Genomic DNA, 18,704 nt, shown 5'->3' on the forward strand with positions numbered 1-18,704 from the left:
AGTCCCATACCACCACAGTCTCCCCAATCAGGAAACACCACCACAGCACCCACCCAACGGGCCCATACCACTGTCCCCAGGACAGGTCAATCAGCAGTGTGTCCACCACTATAAGGACCCCAGAGCACACCACAAACTCAGGACGATCTGGGACCTGAGTGGCAGTGGGCACACGGTTCAGGGGACAGAGGCACAGGACAACAGGGAAGCTGGGAGGACTGCTGTGCGACAGGGGGAGGACAGGCCCAGGGAACCAACTCTCCACGAGGCACTCACCACCATCCTGGGAGCACACCACCATTCCCAGGAGACCATGTGCCTGATACTGGCCAAGTTGCAGGAGACCCAGTGGATGCAGGAGGGACAGTACCTGGGGGACATCCACACCACCCTGGTCACCATTGCAGGGGTGCTGACACACATGGCCAACACCATGAGGGAGGCAGTGGCACACCAACGGGCCCCTGACACCAGCCACACCCATGAACAGCCTTCCACCTCTGCTGACGCTAGTGGTTAGGAGGCCCCACCACAGGAACAACAGGCCACCAGCACCCCACCCTGGCAGAAGGAGAATCACCCTAACGGTCCCTGCGATCCAGGCAGAAACCTGAGAACATTGCCAAGACTCCCGCCAGGAAATAAGACTTTCCTGGTTGTCACCTGTGTGTCCCACTCTGTCACCCTGTCCACCATGAACTGACATTGCTCCCATTCCTATGCCCCCTTGGACAATGCACCTGTGATACCAATAGACTTGACTCTCCTCCACCATCACCCAAGCCCATTGCACATCCCCATTTATTTCTCAGCACTGAAATAAACACCCTTGGAAAAAACATGTATGGAGTATGTCAAATGATTTAAGGATGTAGTTGTTTAACAATCTGTAGACATTGCAAATCGACTGTACAGTGATGTATACATAGTTATGAACTGTAATGTGCTGCAGTCAATACACCAGGGGCCACAGGAGGGCACAAATATCTGCAAATAGACATGTTAAAGGGTACAATAAGTGGACCCTTTAACAGCCAGCCAGAGAACAGCAGCCAGCCAGAGAAAATTCACTTCCCAAAATAGCAATGGAAGGTGAGGTTACACTGACTTACCTGTGTGTCACTGGAAGTACTGTTGTATTATAGTTGTTCTGTTGTCCACATGCTCCACCGCTGCCACACGACCATCTCTAGCCTCATCCTCATGCAGAAAAGGCACCTGGCGTCTCAAGGCTAGGTTGTGCAACATGCAACAATGATCTGGCAGCCCTTCTTGGGTGAGTAGCACAGGGATCCACCTGTCAGATGGAGGCACCTGAACCTGGCCTTCAGGAAGTCAAAGGTGCGCTCAATGATCCTCCTTGTTCGCCCATGTGCCATTGTAACGTTCCTCTGCCTTTGTCCTGGCATTCCTCACTGGGGTCAGTAGCCATGAGAGGTTGGAAGAACCAGAGTCACCTGCAAATATCGAGGGATACCTACTGTAGGAAGTTGGCTCTGTATATACTATCTCACAGCGAGAAATAGAGTGCACAGAGTCCAAGGGGTCCCCTTAGAGGTTGATAGTGGCAAAATTAGATAATTCTAATGCTCTATTTTGTGGTAGTGTGGTCGAGCAGCAGGCTTATCAGAGGGTAGTGTTAAGCATTTGTTGTACATACTCAGGCAATAAATGAGGAACACACACTCAAAAGACTTACTCCAGGCCCCTAGGTTTTTATATAGAAAAATATATTTTCTTAGTTTATTTTAGAACCACAAGATTCAAGATTTGAAGTAAATACATAAAATGCAAGGTACTCCAGACAGGTAAGTAAGGAACTTTGAATTAAAGCAGTAGTACACACAGTATAGGTTAAAATAGCAATAAGTTATTTTAAAAGTGGAACCAGTGCATAAATCAACAGTTCCTGGGGGAGTTAAGTATTGGTTAGTTTCTCAGGTAAGTAAGGCACTTACAAGTTCAGTGTCCTGGGCATAGGCAGCCCACCGTTGGGGGTTCAAGACAACCCCAAAGTCACTGCACCAGCAACACAAGGCCGGTCAGGTGCAGAGGTCAAAGGAGGGCCCACAACACATAGGTGCCTATGGAGAACAGGGGTGCTCCGGTTCCAGTCTGCCAACAGGTAAGTACCTGTGTTTTCGGAGGGCAGACCAGGGGGTTTTGTAGAGCACTTGGGGAGGGGGTAGGAGGTGGGGGAGACAAACAGGCACACAAAACACACCCTCAGCAGCACAGGAGCGGCCGGGTGCAGTGTGCTTAGCCGGAGTCAGGTTTTCAATAGGAGTCAATGGAGTGACCTTGGGGGAGGAAATCACTCTAGCGGTGCAGGCTGGGCACGGGGGCTTCTCGGGCCAGCCACTGACTGGGCTAGGCAGAGGGTCGCCTGATGGTCACTCCTGCACTGGAGTTCGGTTCCTTTTGATCCTGGGGGCTGCGGGTGGAGTGCTTGGTCCAGGCGTCGCGTTCTTGGTTCCAGGCAGTCGCGGTCAGGGGGATTCTCTGGATCCTCTCTGTGTCGCTGTGAGGGTGCGGGGGGTCATCTAAGGTTACTCACGAGGTCGCAGTCACCTGAGAGTCCTCTCTGCAGTGTTAGTTCTCTGGAGCTCGAGCCGGGGGTGTTGGGTGCAGAATGTGAAGTCTCACGCTTCATTTGCTGCAAAGATGTTGCTGTTGTTGAACAGTGCCACTGTTCTCTGGAGTTTCTTAGTCCTTCAGGTTCAGGGCAGTCCTCTGAGTCTTCAGAGGTCGCTGGTCCCTGTCGGATGTGTTGCTGTGCAGGTTCTGCGAGTCTAGAGACAGGGCGGTAGGGCTGGGGCCAAGTCAGTTGTCGTCTCCGTCGTCTATGCAGGGCTTTCAGGTCAGCAGTCCTCCTTTGTGTAGGTTGCAGGAATCAGATTTCCTGGGTTCTGGGTTTCCCCTAAATACTAGATTTAGGGGTCTGTTTAGGGCAGGAGGGCAGTAGCAAATGGCTACTGTCCTGGAGGGTGGCTACACCCTCTTTGTGCCTCCTCCCTGAAAGGGGGGGGGGCGGGGGGGAGGCACATCCCTAATCCTATTGGGGGAATCCTCCAATCTCAAGATGGAGGATTTCTAAAGGCAGGGGTCACCTCAGCTCAGGACACCTTAGGGGCTGTCTTGACTGGTGGGCAGTGGCGGCCGGCAGCTTTGGGAGGGGGGGGGGGCGGGCGGGGCACACACACACAAACACAGGCTCATTCTTTCACACACAGACACGCACGCACGTCCATTAACAACACACATTCCATTCAAACATACACGCATGCACCAAACATTCATTTTACAAGATCACACACATTCATTCTTTCACTCACACACGCATGCACTCACATCCATTAATAACACTCATAACACTCAAACATGCACGCGCGCACCAAACATTCAATGTAAAACATAACACACACACACTTACCTTTAGCCTCCGGGTCCCAGGAGGGTTGGGACTGCTACCTTCCCTCACTGGCTGACCTGAGGTCAGCCAATGAGGGAAGGCAGCAGTCCCAGCCTCGTCACAGAGTGGGATGGGGTCAGTGAGACTGCTGACCCCACCCCACTCTGTGACGAAGTGTCACTGATTGACACTCGCCCTGGGCACTTCAGGGCTTAAACCTGAAGCGCCCGGGGAGAGTGTCAATGGGTGATGCTTTCCTCGTCACCCAGGGGAGGGCCTCGAGGCACCTTTGCTGGGCCGGGGAGGTCACACCCATAAGGGTCGTGATCTCCTCAGCCCAGCAAAGTTCAGCTCAGGCAGCCAGGAGTCTGCGCAAATCGCGCATGTCTGCTCCTGGCTGCCTGACCTGAACATGAAGAGGGTCTGTCAGGCTGACCTTTGTTCAGCCTGACAGACACTCTTCATGGGGTGGGGGGGCGTGGCCCCTCCGCCCTAAAGGACGGGCCGCCACTGCTGGTGGGTGACTCCTCTTTGTTTTTCTCAGTAAATGGGATGCCCTGGGGTGCTGTAACAAAAGGCATGAGCCTTTGAGGTTCACCGCCAGGTGTTACAGTTCATGCAGGGGGAGGTGAGAAGCACCTCCACCCAGTACAGGCTTTGGTCCTGGCCACAGAGTGACAAAGGCACTCTCCCCATGTGGCCAGAAACTCGTCTGGTTGTGGCAGGCTGGCAGAAACTGGTCAGCCTAGCACTAGGAGTTGGCTGGTATTCAGGGGGCATCTCTAAGATGCCCTCTTGGTGCATGTTACAATAAAGTCCACACTGGCATCAGTGTGCATTTATTGTGCTGAGAAGTTTGATACCAAACTTCCCAGATTTCAGTGTAGCCATTATGGAACTGTGGAGTTCGTGTTTGACAAACTCCCAGACCATGTACTCTTTAGGGCTACCCTGCACTTACAATGTCTAAGGTTTTGCTTACACACTGTAGGGGCATAGTGCTCATGCACATGCCCTCATCTGTAGTATAGTGCACCCTGCCTTAGGGCTGTAAGGCCTGCTAGAGGGGTGACTTACCTATTCCACAGGAAGTGTGAGGTGGGCATGGCACCCTGAGGGGAGTGCTATGTCGACTTAGTCATTTTCTCCTCACCAGCACACACAAGCTGTGAGGCAGTGTGCATGTGGTGAGTGAGGGGTCCCCAGGTTGACATAGGACATGCTGCAGCCCTTAGAGACCTTCCCTGGCATCACGGCCCTTAGTACAATCAAGTAAATACATCATGACGACTATGCACCATCCCTGGGAAAATCCGGAATGTTTGGAAACCTGATGAATGTCAGTAATTTCCATTGGACATTGATCATCTTACGTGAAATGAACCCATTCCTTTGACCAATTAGAAAGTTAGTTGCATTTCTAGTTAAGGAGAGACTTTTGGAACTTTAGTGAGTCTGCCTTTGACTGCTCCCAGAACCAGTCTGCCCTTCCCCCTCTCTAAGTGTTACCTCTTTGAACTATCCTCTGAATAGTCTGTCCTTTGTCATGCTCAGAGGTGCTCCTTTCAAACTATCCCTGAAGCTAGAATCTTTGCCATCCATTCTAATTGCCCCTTTGCTTATGCTGTTCAATATTAATATGCCCAACTTATTCTGAACTGCTATACTTTGCCCTTTGTTTAGCTCATGTTCTGCACTGTCGCTGGATGCGGTCTACTGATGCTGCAAAGCAGTTGGGGCTCTAGATCGACACATTTACTGCTTGCTGTCTCATAAGGAGAGGTATAATCGATCTGCAATGTGATACTTCTTGTGTTTTTTCCCTTTCAGCTTAGATAACTCAAGCCAGTTCATTTTTTTAATTAGTAACCCTAGCTAGATGATTTTCCAAATTATTTTTGTGTTATTTTGTCTTTTGCTTTTTGTTGCTTGTGTCAGTCCTTCCACACACGCCAGTCCAAATTTGTGATACAAATAGGGATTACCCAGCCCGGAAATTAATTGCCATTGTTTGAGATGGACTATTTTTGTACCATTGTGTTAGAGTTTACAGGTGGTGATGTATGGTGGGCTTAACTTCTTTAGACGCTTTGGTCAGCCTTTGGTCTTCATGTATTTGTATAGTTTAGTTCTGCGCACCATTTATATTACTGGAGTATTGTATTGAAGATTTGAAACAAATCAGCTTGGAGTTTTGTTTCCGTGGCCAAATGGGTCACGGAGTCAAACTCTTAAAGGTGTTCAAATTGTTGATGCTGTTTAATTGGTGTTTGATGAATCAGACTACCACATTCCTTTCAGAGTCAAAAGACCATATCAGCCTTATAGGGTGGTAGGTGATGACTGCCCTAACCCATCCCTGAATCCTAATTAGGAGGTGTAAACACGCCCACGCTGGTGGTATACTTGACAGGATGTCGATATGTATTGCTTAAAGAATGCTCCAATAGGTAAATACTGTGGTGCTATCGCTCCCACTGCTTGCTACTGCTGTTCCTATTTCCTCAGAGTACATGCAGCTTTATGATGAGAGGTGGGGGGTGGGCACAAACACGGAGTACAAACACCAAGGAAGAGTGAGGATGGGTAGTGAAAGGGTGAGCTGTCTGTACGATGCAAGTCATTCAAGATAGAAGGTGGCAGCATTAGAAAGAACTGCTGGGTATGATGAAATGGAATAGAAACCTAATGACTCCTTTTCATCCTGCCACCATGCTCGGTAAGCAGCAAGCAACAGCACAGCAGCTCCATTCCATCCTACAACCATGTGTGATGAACACAGGAAGCAGCCCAACAACTCGTTTTTATCCAGCACACACAACACCAGAAGCAGGGTGAAAAAGAGCCACAAGGTGCACGGAATGGCAATTTGGCCTTATTGAAACAAGATGACTTCATGATGCACACCTGACGTCTTGCATGATTGAGCCTTCTGTCACTGGTCTTCCAAAGCTCTCACCATCTTGAGGTCATGCTGTCCTGATCTGCAAAGAGGCATGGCCTTGGTAGAAGCTGGTATTAAGAAGGACCACCAGCAGTCAGATGTAGGTCAAGAAGATAGGTTTACTATGAGGAAAACAGATCCCGTCCAACAATCCCAAGAGACTTCAGCCTTTTCTTCTAACACATTCCAACTCACCCATTCTATGTGACCGCATTACATTCTACAGCTAAATAAAACACTGAGGTAGGCGCTGACATGCAATCATATGAATGTTATTACAGATACCAATTGCAGATGCCACAGCAATCTTAAGGTCTGTCACACACACTGGATTTGACAAAAACATCTGAAAAAAAGGCTGCTAGGTTGACAAACTATGGCTTAATGCAGAGGGTGCATGTGATACGTTATTCAGTGTGACAAATCGAGACTGCGTGTACTTCCTAGATATAGAACAGATTCTCATGCATTCTACTGGAAGCACTAGTGACGAAGATGCATCCAAAAAGCCAATATCATAACTGAGAGGATACAATGCTCTTCTAGACTGAACAAAGATTTGACAGACACTGCTCCAAACAAATTACTGAAACTAGCCAACCAATGGCTTAAAAGTGGCTGATCTAAAGCCCACTCTATGTTCACTCAACACAAAAGACAGAGATAAATAGCTTTGCTAGGTATCAAAAGGGCCCCTCTGAGCACTAGCATAGTTAAACTTTACCCTCATGGTAGTTACATACTAGTCAGAAGACAAAGTCTGTGCTAGATGGAGTGACCTTTAAAGGCACACACAGTGAAATACTGCGTAAGACATATTTTTGACAAAGGACCAGTATTTTTATTGCATCTAAAAAAAAGTCTATACATGTGTCTTTACCTTTGTTGACAATCTGTAAAACCAACACAAAATGCCACAGCCTCGATATACAACCCGGCCATGCAATGGAAAACCATGAAAAACTGTATAAAAGATAATGGCTTAAGGAGACTGACCCAAAGCCCACTCCCTTTTTAGTAGCACTTACCGTAATTTACATCTATTTATTTTATTTGTGTTGTTCATTAAAACTATTACAAAAAAAAATCATTAAATTCACATGAGAACACAGTGGTGCAATTTCAATCAAACCTATCAGAAATCCACGTGAAAGAACATTCTGCCACTTCCACATGATTAATTAAATACATATTATAAAAGTACACGACACTAATTGTTCATAAGTCTAAAATAAAACTGGTCTCAATCTGTTAAAAACATGCAAATCAAGATGTAATAGTCATTTCTTTTTTTTAAATGTAGCTTCCCATGAAATAGGTAAAGCGATAACACAATTGCTGTAAGATGGTACATCTTTTACTCTTACAGTTGATAAATCTAAAAATAAAACTGGGCTGTTTAAAACATGCATGCCAAGACAAGGTCTCATAAAAAGAATGTTTAATCCTCATAAATGAATAAAGTGCCAGGGATGTGGAATTCCTATCGCCCGACGCCCGGGACATCTTGTTTGGGGTCAAGGGCAACAAGTTTTTATGTTTGTTTTGTCCTTGGGACAAGTAGGCCCAACCCCCTGCAGCACAAACCCTTTGGCTGCCTGTTTACAGAGCGTGGAACTCTCTGCAGTTGAGGTAATGCGTTTCCAAAAGATAATGCTGTGCAAACTTGTATTTATGGTTCATTATTTGAAAGTCTTCATTATTGGAGTGAGTGCTGTAAATAAATGTTTTGAGGTCACGCTTCACTACTGACGTTTGTTCCAGTACAAAAAAAAATACGTGTACATACATGTTCGAAAAGTTTAGGCTAAGAGGCTAAGTATAATGCTCCCAGAATGCTCTCTGATTATATGCAAATGAAGTGTCATTTAGTAAAATGTGTTGATGCATGCTAGTATTTCCCAAAAATATTTCTAATGGAAAATCAGTGTAGCCATTTTCAACACGATTATGGGAAGCATGAAAATAAACAAACACTGACAAAGCCAACTGATCTGACATATTTTTATAAGTCTTTTAGTTTCATCAATGCGTGTCTTGTTTTGACATGGCTTTTGTAACACTTTATTGTTGTGGGAGCTACCAGGCCCTCAACATTGTAACAAACACTGGCAAAACCCCCCCAAAAAGTTTTTGAACTCTAAAAGCACACGTTGCCACCAGCAGCATAACAAAGGCCCGCAGCTGCCCTCCAGGGGGCCCCTTCAGCACAGCACCTGCCCTGAGTGAGTCTGGCGAGGGGGCTCCTCCATGTTCTTTGCAAAGGGGCACCCTCCAGTTTCGTTACGTCACTGATTGCCACTGTAGTTCCTGACACTGAACAAAACTACTTTGTGTGGCAATATGCTCCTTGTGGAAGAGCAGAATGCGATCACTCACAGTAAAGCCAGCCGAAAGAGAGAGAAATAGAAGTTTAATAAAAACTAAATGTCTTTGTTCACACCAGACCTAATTAGGGACCAAGACACACATGTAGGTAGCTTTTTGCATGTCGCAAACAGCGACTTTCGCTGTTTGCGACATGCAAAAAGCACATTGCGATGCACAAACCCAGTTTTGCGATTCAGTAACCTGGTTACCGAATCACAAAACGGGTTTGCGACTCGCAATTAGTAAGGTGTGTTCCCTTCATAATTGCGACTCGCAGTGCAATGTAGGATTGTTTTGTGACCGCGGGCGCAAACCAATCGCAGTTTGCACCCATTTCAAATGGGTGCTAACACTTTCACAAAAGGGAAGGGATCCCCATGGGACCCCTTCCCCATTGTGAATGTCACTGTAAACATTTTTTCAGAGCAGGCTGTTATGCATCTTGTTTTCCTTTAAGGAAAACGGGCTGCATTACAAAAAAAAACTGATTTATTGAAAAGCAGTCACAGGCATGGTGGTCTGCTGTCTCCAGCAGGCCACCATTCGCGAGGGGGTCGCAAATTGCGACCCACCTCATGATTATTCATGAGGTGGGCATTTGCGAAGCCCTTGCGAATCACAGATGGTGTCAAGGACACCATCCTACATTCGTATGTGAGACTCGCAATTTGCAGGTCACAAATCTGAACCTACCTACATGTGGCCCCAAATTTTTAAAGAAAGTCACAAAAGTGCACCCATGGTATATGTCGTACCCCTGTAAAATATTTGTGAACTGTATTTTAGCATGGGTAAATACGATGTGTAGATTTGCTCATGTGAAAATCTATTAAGCATTTGCAAGTTCATTTTCCCTCCAGCCACTTTCTTCCCAACTCTGAAAGAAGTTCTAATTCTGCTATTGTCCGGAGTAAATGTCCAACCTTTCTTATTATGGGAAAATATTCGAGAGACACGGTAAAAATCTTTAAAACATGCAGGTTAGTAGGCTTGCAGACTCAAAGGCATTCCAGCCCTGGAACTATTGCTTACTGCTTCCTCCAGCCCCAGTATGCAGATCTGCAGAAAGGTGGCAAAATAAGGAAATTGCTACAGTAGGAATTGAAACTGCAAGTATTCAAGCCCTACTATGGTAGTAGCCCTGGCATAATCAGAGAGGCTATTAATTGCTGCCATAATTTGTCGCCACACTACATGGCACCAAAGGGACAAGTAGATCTTTTTACAGGACAAGTAGATTTGAGAAGCAACCTGTCCCCTGGACAAGTAGATATTTTAATAAATTCCACACCCCTGAGTGCTATCAAGAATACTACACCTCAGACCACAGCTGCATTTCACCAGTGAGTACTTTTGAGTCTGAGCTGGAGATAGAGACCTAGTCATGGGCCCTGATGTTATAGAGTGAGTAAATTATGATGCAATCGTCAAAAGAGTTTTTGATGTCTTACAGTGCCTCAAGTAAACTCTAATTCATCACTGAGAACATGATTTGTCAATGAGAGACTGGAAATGGGACATGAATTGGGGCATGCTGGCTGAGAAAGTAGTTTATGAAGGCTGGGGCTGGTCGAGATCTTCTCGATGTTCGTTCATACCGCCCTCTCTCACTGTTGAACACAGACTGTAAAGTGCTGGGGAAAATCTTAACCAATAGGCTCCTCCCATATATTCCTCAAATGATTTATGAGGATCAGTCAGGCTTCATACCGGGCAGAAATACTTCCCTGAACATCAGGAGATTGCTCCGTATACTACATAACAACAACTAAGTGCCCAACCATAGCGGTGTAGCCTTGTCGTTCGATATAGAAAAGGCGTTCGACGCGCTGAGTTGGGACTTACTTTTTAAAAACGCTCGACATGATGGGCTTTGGTGAGTGATACATAGCATGGATTATATCCTAGTCCGTCGGCCCGGGTCAAGATGGGGAAAGTTAGCTCAGACCCCTTCCCCATCCACAGAGGTACCAGGCAGGGGTGTCTGCTGTCTCCCTTGCTGTTCGCCATAGCTATGGAGCCATTGGCCGCCAGACTTAGGACGTATGCACAACAGTGGGGGGATATCGGAGCTACACACACACACACACACCACATTATCTCCTTGTATGCAGATGATGCCTTGGTTTACTTACGCGACCACACTGTCTCTGTGCAAAGGGTGCTGGAAACACTGGATTCCTATGCAGATATTTCTGGCTTGCGGGTAAATTGGTCTAAATCCTGCATTTTTCCCCTGACTCCTGTCCCACCGGAACTCCAATTGAAATTACCAGAATATCAATTACCGTGGTGTCATACCACCTTTAAGTACCTGGGCATACAGGTATATCACTCCATGGAAGACCTCAGTGAAGGTAATATAGGCAGAGTTCTTCGCTCCATACGGAGCTCACTGCCCTTTGGGGGGCACTCCCCTTGTCACCCATGGGAAGAGTGGCCATCGCTAAAATGCTCATCCTACATCGACTACTATACTACTTTGCATCGCTCCTGGTTGTCCTACTACGCTCATTCTTTAAGACCCTACAGGGCACAGTGACAGATTTTTTATGGGGTAAGGACAGACCCCTCGTGGCCTCAACCACGACACAATACCCACAGACTGAGGGGGGTTTGGGTATGCCCAATTTTGAAATGTACTATGCAGCCGCCCAACTACAATGGCCAGCTGCTTGGCTAGGCGAACGCCACACGGCAGAAAAAGCAGTGTTAATGGATACGCTAGCACTGTTACCAATGCTGGCTTGGTTGTCAGATAAATCCTGACCCACACCACTTGGTAACGTCATACTGGACGCTGCCAAGACATGCTGGTTGCGATATGTTCACGGCGGGAGTTCCAGTGCACCATATTCCCCTCTGACACATTTACCCAAAGCCCAGGCCCTTCTGGTACATCACAACGTGGCCCCGTGGAGGGAAGCTGCCTTGATAATGTTGGGGATTTTACTCAGATAATACATTACTGACATTTGGCAAGCTGATGGTGAAAACAAAGATACATGCTGGCACCTTTTAGTCATATTGCACAATACGACACTTACTCTGTATCACATTGGGCATGGGCGACGATGAACCCCGACGTCACAGATCCTCACGCTAGTCCTCACGGTGGGTGGCGCACGGGGAGCGGTATCACAGTTATACTCTGTGCTATTGTCAGGGGCTCACCCGGGCTTAGAGCGTGCGAGATCTTGCTGGGACGTAGCGCTCCCTGTGCCCCTGTCACGGGCAGCCTGGACAGCAGCGCTTTCCTCTGTCCAGAACGTTTCTCGGAACTCCAGACTCAGTTACACCCAATTTAATTATTTACACCACTCTTACCTGTCCCCCTCCCACATAAAGTGCATGTTTCCCGCAGTGGTTTCGGTGTGCCCCCGTTACGCGGAACCCCTGGCGGATTTCTATCACATGGTGTGGAGGTGCCCTCCGTTATTCATAGCTTAGCAACGCATTACTGATACAGTATCTGACATCACTGACCATGCCCTAGAGGTAGCACCGGAGTCCAGCTTGCTGGGACTGCGTCACCGCGCCAGTGGGGACAAACAACTACATAGGTTCATAGATTTGGCCTTCATAGTTTTTAAATGTTTAATAGCAACCCACTAGAAGGCACCAAATACCTCCAGTTATAACAGTTGGTTGTGTGACTTGCTGCAGCAGTCCCATGCGGAGGCCCAAACATTGCGCCACTTACAGCACAGAGGGCTGGCACAGGGGGGATCTGAAATCTGAGATGCCTTCATCGTAGGCATGGAGGCTTAGGATGATACACACCCACCTTAAACCTCCTGCAGACATTACCCTAGATGGGAACACGCTCCTCCTACTTCTGGGGCCTCCGGGCTCGGTTGTCGTGATTCTCTCGGCTCCACCGGAGCGATTCGCTCTGCAGATACAGCATACTTTGGAGGGTGGTGCGCTGGTGCTATGGACCCCCCTCTCACCTCGACCACTGGTGGTGTAGCTCATACTACTCATGTTATTATTGCTCAGCACCACTCGACAAACATAATAGGCCGCTCTGGGTTGTCCTCCCCCCTAGGGATCAGAGTCTAGTGCTTCCCCTCGCATAATGTAATGCTATTTTTGTTATGTGGCATAGTTAATTGTTGATGCTTCAGTTGTATTTCTGTTTGTTCGATATAAGGCATGTCTCTACGACTGTGTATTTGGAATGCTTTCTCAGGTGTGCTTTACCCTGTGTGTTAATATCACAGTAATAAAGAGATTTAAAAAAAAAAAAGTGAAGGCTGGGGCTGTCCACAAAAATGGGCAAAAATATGGGGAAACTGGAATGTCTATAGAGGAAATGCCTGTGCTTCCCCTATTAGCTCCGATTACAGTGCATATAGGCTATCACAGGCTGAGGGAAAAATGTTTTTGCTTGACCGTGTCAATGTACAACAGTATGTTGTTTTTCGTGTCTATTATTTTTATTTGTGTGGGAAACTGGCACTCTGTTGCAGTAAACCCCCACTTTTTGCCTGGGTTCTGGATGCAATTGGACTGGAGTGCACAGGGATCCTGTTAACCAGGTTCCCAGTGCCACTGTTCTTTCCCTAAAAATTGCAAGCTTTAAAGGGCTCACTGCTTTTGAAACTCGACCCACAGGCCTGCTAGCAGCAGATGGCTGCCCCAGTTGCAAACACCCACTTTTAGCGGGAGCAACAGCAGGAAAATACGCAAAGAATAGGAGGAGTAGCCCCACCAGGAATGCACCACCTGTAAGATGTTGCCTGCGAGGTGGACACTCCATTTCATTTTCCTCCATCTTGGATGGAAGAAAAATAGCTAATTAAGTACAGGGAAGCAACCCCTCCCCACAGGAAGTGGTCACTTAGTGGGTGTAGCCACTCTAAGGTAGTTGACCCATTAGTCACTACCAGGTTCCCCCTAAAACACCCACTAAATACAGTATTTAGTGGGCATCCCTAGGCCAGGAAATCAGATTTGGCAGACAAAAGAAAACCAGCACCAAGAAGATTCAGGACATGATAACTGTGGACCTCCTGCAACAAAGAAAAGGCACCAAACCCTGCCTACTGCACCCAGGACCCGAAGATTGCTGCTGAACAACTCTAAAGAACCCCAGAGGACCTCCTGGCTTCAAAAGTCACCATAGAACTCCCTCCAGAATCGAGGTATCACTCTAAAAAAAGCAAGAAACCAGCAAGCCAGTGAAGGTCACTTCACTGATCAGCAGGTAACTCCCGAACCGGGCACTTTAGTTGGACCAAACAACACAGTAACAACTGCGAGGTCAAACCCTACCAGTGTGCCAAGTTTGGTGGCACTGCGCCCTCCAGTGGCCAAACCATGTCAATACCCTGGGTATTGGCCAGCTAACGTCAGACAACTAGAAAAACAGCCCACCAGGGTGCTGAAAAAGGACCAGGAGGAAGCCCCAGTCGAAGGCTTCAGAACACCCCAGACCTCCCGCCAGAGTGCCCCCATTGTCCTGCGAACTACCCTTGAACCAACTTACCTCCTGAGGACATCCTTGCGCACATCTCCTGGCTCACCGATTTGCTCTGCACCCGGCGACCCGTGCCCTGCACCACAGAACCTGCTGTGTCCTAAGGGTCCTCCCCCCATGCGATCTCAGCACGCCAGAGGGACCCCGAGGAACCATCTTTAAACTTACCTGTGCAGCGATTTTCCAAGTGGTCCCCCGCAGTGGCCCAGCACCAGCTCCAGAGACCTTTCACAGCTGCTCCCGCTGGAACCGGGACCGCCCAATTTTCTCCAGATTGCAAAGTGTGCCCACCGACGACCTCGACCAACCTGCAAAAGAAGAACTTGGTAAACCAACTGTACCATTTTCTGTGTATTTTTAAAGGCGATCTTCCATTGATTCCTTTGGTGCATAATTACACTATTTTTATTAAAACTTCAAAAATGTATATCTCGAAAAGTACTTAACCAATTTTGATAATCTTGATCTTAAAAATGACATACAAATCTGAAGTATTTTTATAAATTGGACTAGAGTTATTCCATTGGGCATGAGTTGCAATATTGATGCTTTGAGTACAACAAATGTTTTGCACTTCTCCAACACTGGCCTAACTGCTCAACTAAGCTACCTTAAAAAGTAGAGTATTAGGTGATCTAATTTTTACCCCTGTAAACCAATGTGTGGTTGCCTGGGCCCCCTGCACAGTGTGCCTAGTTTTGCACACTACATAGAGGGCCAGTCTTCTACAATTTGTTATGCCCACGATAAATAGATTTATTAAAAAAAGAACATTATTTGTAAGTAAAACTGTGTGGGGTTCTGCATGAAGCAGTCATTCTGTGTCTTATAAGGCCTTAGGTGCACTCTAATTCATCACTGCAAATATGATTTGCGAGTAATCAACCCTAGGGTTCTGCACTATTTCGTAGCAAGTCAATAAAAAGGTCCACTGAAATGGGTCTTAAAGTGCAAGATTAGCGTATTGGTCACGTAGGGCTATGTTGCTCAATAGCTTCAAATATGCCTATATGAATTTCAAAAACCTCCCTCCCAAAATCGGATGCTATACTGAAAGACAGGCAATCACAGGGGGTATGCAGGAGTTTATGTCCAGTGAAACTGTTTTTTTTTTTTTTTTTTAAAAAGAGTGCCTATCGTTCAACAAAGCTGGGCAGATACAGACAACATGCACGACTGTTTCACTATAGGATTGGCAGAGGCTGCATAACGTGTTTACATTTTTCCTTCGCCTTACAGGTGTGCAGTCTAAAGTAGGCAGCCCCCCTAACCTATACTGGATGAGGTTTGCTTTTTTTTTTTTTTTTTTTAACATGTTTTGACAGCAAATGTTTGTGACTGATTGCGGTCACAGTTTAACATAGTTGCTTAAAACCAACCAGGTGTGCAAACATTTTTGTTTATCTGCTAGCCAGATGTCTGATGTGCCACTTTAGAAATTATCCTTTTAAAAATGGTTGACCAGATAGTCCCGAGCTGCAGATAGGCTATTAGATTTGGTTATTTCTTGCCAAAGTCGACTTATCAATTTGTCAGCTCCTGCAGCGCATAGCTTGAACTATGTTTTCAAGAAGGTGTCCAGGGTTTTATTAAAAAAGGCCAAATTCTATCCAACTTTATGCTGGAGAGGTGTGTTTTGGGAAGAAAAAAAAACCCTTCATAGGTATTCATTACAAGTTTATTCAGCAACTGGGCACCACTTCGAGCAAGACCTCAGATCCACAGGCTGTAGTAGGCAGTAGTTTAGCACAAATCAGATTCAATAAGGGGTTGAGAGAAGGACCAGAAAGGTTTTTGGAGCGTTTTCAGAATCCATATTACAGTGGCGGCTTTTGATTGTATGGACTCATTATGAGGGGAGAAAGTTCCAAAGTTGTCCATGATTCCACCCAAGAACTTGTAATCCACAGAGATATTAACTTGAAGGCCATTCAGATGCCACACGCTTGGTTTCTTTTTCTTTCTGTCCATAATAATTATTCTTGTTTTCTAATGATTGGTGGTGAGTCTGTTGTGCTTCGTGTAGTTGTACAACTCATCCAGAATCTGTTGCAGCCCCACTCGAGACCTGGATAGCAGAGGGGCGTCATCTGCGTAAAAAAAGGAAGCAAATTAATTTGCCGACAAGTTTTGGGACATGTCCATTCACCTCACCTAGGGCTGTGGCGAGATCCACCAGAAACCTACTTAAGTACTTAACGTACTTTAGGGAAGAATTAAGATCGCGCCACCAAAAGCTAATGATGTGATTAGCCGCGCCGAAAAATGAACGTGAATGTCATCACCCTAACTGCAACGGTTACATTACTACACATTATTATAATCCTGCAACACTGTCAGAGTCACAATGAAGTTATCTGCAATGAAAGCGCCATGGAACCCGAGGCGTAAACAAAAGAAGTTTTGCTGGATGGTACCAACGCGAAAGAGATGCACAAACACGCCCAATGACTCACGAAACTAATAAATACCAGAGGTCTTCCAACCAAGAATCTACCGACTGGCTGCACACCGGAGAAACAGAAACTAACAGACCTCGAATGAAAACGAAACTAGTCATTGAGAAGGCGTGCCTTACACAGTGGAGTGGCAAACGTGGAGTTTAGAGAGGATGTAAAGGAAATTAATTTACTTTTGTCAGCACAACTTAACAAAACGTCATATCCTTCCAAAATTAATTTAGTCCAATAGTCTATAGTAACAACTAAAAACATTGCAAGAGTACCAGTATAATCACAGAAAGACACATGTATCAATGAGGGGGTGAAAGTAATATATATGGAATAATGTGTTTTGATCATAAGTATTTTTAATAAATAAAACGTTAATAGGCTAATAAATTAGTTACATATAAAGAGTGCACCACAATGTCTGTATGGCAGTGCAGCGTGTTATCCCAGTCTAAAGCCACCGGGATGTCTACTCGAAGAAGAAAGCTGCATTTGCTAGTTAGAAATCCTAAGAAGTTCGTCGCTGCCTCCTCGCAGTCAGACCTGGCCGCTGAGCCTAGAGTTGGATACGGCAGAATTTTTGGACCAAGGATCGCGCTCTCATTTTTTAAGCATTCCTTACTTCACCAAGTCTGCCGGTCTACATAAACTTTATGTGAGTAGGCATTAGTTTAGAGTGAGCAGCAGTGGGGGTATTCAAGACTTGGGCAACTTTAAAGCGGCAATACTTGTCTGTGATAGGCCATGGGGCTGACGTTAACGGACAGGCAGGATGAGATATAACATACCATCATGATTAAAGCACACACGCGTGCCCTAAAAAGCGGCTTTCTTTGTAGTCATGTTAAAGAAAATACGTGTCATTTCTTTAAGGTGCTACATTTCTAAGGTTGTAGTTGTCCCCTGCCTGTCTCAGTTATTGGGAGTCCGATGCAGAGAGATAACAAACCCACAACATTTCCTGAAACATCGCTGTGGATTGTATCTCAATTACATTTATATAGCGCGTATTACCCTCGAGGAGGCGTTGATGGCACTTGAGTCGGGGGAGCTCGAGAGGCGCAAAAGAAGGTTTCCATCCACAGTCATTTACGTAGGTCCAAGGGTGCCCTGTAAGACTTGTACCGCGTTCTGTTAGCAAGCATTTTGTTGATGTACTCTTTACACAGCAAAACAACGACCACCTTACACTGAAAGTTGTTCAGAGAACTTGGAAAGGAGGTTCAGTACTCACGGAGGGATGCCCTGCCCACGCCTCGAAATGCATACTTTGAATTTGCATCTAGCCTATACGACAGTTAAAGAACACAATAAAACGGTGCCGAAACGTCAGTAGTATTAGGCGAGCATGATGCTCAAGGGGGTCGTACACCAGCTCAAGAGGAGCAGCTCCGTAAGGCCGAAGCTGTCAAACCCTTTAAGCGCGGGAGACAACCCTGCAGGTACCCCAGTGACACTGAGATGCTGCCCCCGGCCACGTGACTCCCTTTTTACCTGGCACACAGCGGCTCGGAAGTCCCGGTAACCGCTACCTCCCGCCACCTCCAGCGCCCGCTCAGCACTGTCACACTGTTCCAGACGACGGTCAAACACGAACACCCGGCCGCCTCCAGGACCCCATCGTTCCCCTGCAGCCATGTTTACTAATTGTGGCGACGCAGGCTCGGCCACCGGCACAACCTCCATACAGGGGAAGGAGGTTGGTGGGCGGCGCGAGCTCAGAGGGGCGGGGAAAAGAGAAGACGGGAGCCTGGACGTAATAGCCAGGGCTAGTACGAGCCTGCTACGCCACGCCTTCTGCGCGCCCTCGCCGCAGCCCCTGTCAATCAAATACAGCCACAGTGCACGTGCACGTTTCTTAGGCTCTCATGTCTTCCTGCGCGCTCTGGAAAGGATTCAACCGTGAGGCCGTGACGTCACTGGAACGGTATACAATGCTACTAGTCGAAGCTGGAATTTGGGCCGTCCAGGAGCCCTGCGCCCTCTGATGGTCACAAACATAAATCATGGCGGTATACTGTTGGTGACGCACATATGTTAATT

At 46.8% G+C, this 18,704-nt stretch overlaps 1 protein-coding gene across 3 annotated transcripts in view; it reads right to left on the reverse strand.

Annotated features, from left to right (window-relative positions):
• SMCHD1 (structural maintenance of chromosomes flexible hinge domain containing 1) overlaps positions 1-18,416 on the reverse strand; it is a 2,128,336-nt gene extending 2,109,920 nt beyond the window's left edge. Inside the window, exon 1 of one of the 3 annotated variants that reach the window (XM_069219969.1) lies at positions 18,156-18,416. In XM_069219969.1, coding sequence (XP_069076070.1) covers positions 18,156-18,347 — 192 coding nt within the window. In that variant the 5' untranslated portion in view covers positions 18,348-18,416. The remainder of the gene's footprint in view (positions 1-18,155) is intronic. The other 2 variants (XM_069219967.1, XM_069219968.1) reach the window with 2 other exon arrangements.
• Between the last annotated feature and the right edge of the window lie 288 nt (positions 18,417-18,704).

Source organism: Pleurodeles waltl, chromosome 2_2, assembly GCF_031143425.1.
Source record: "Pleurodeles waltl isolate 20211129_DDA chromosome 2_2, aPleWal1.hap1.20221129, whole genome shotgun sequence".
Lineage (NCBI taxonomy): Eukaryota > Metazoa > Chordata > Amphibia > Caudata > Salamandridae > Pleurodeles > Pleurodeles waltl.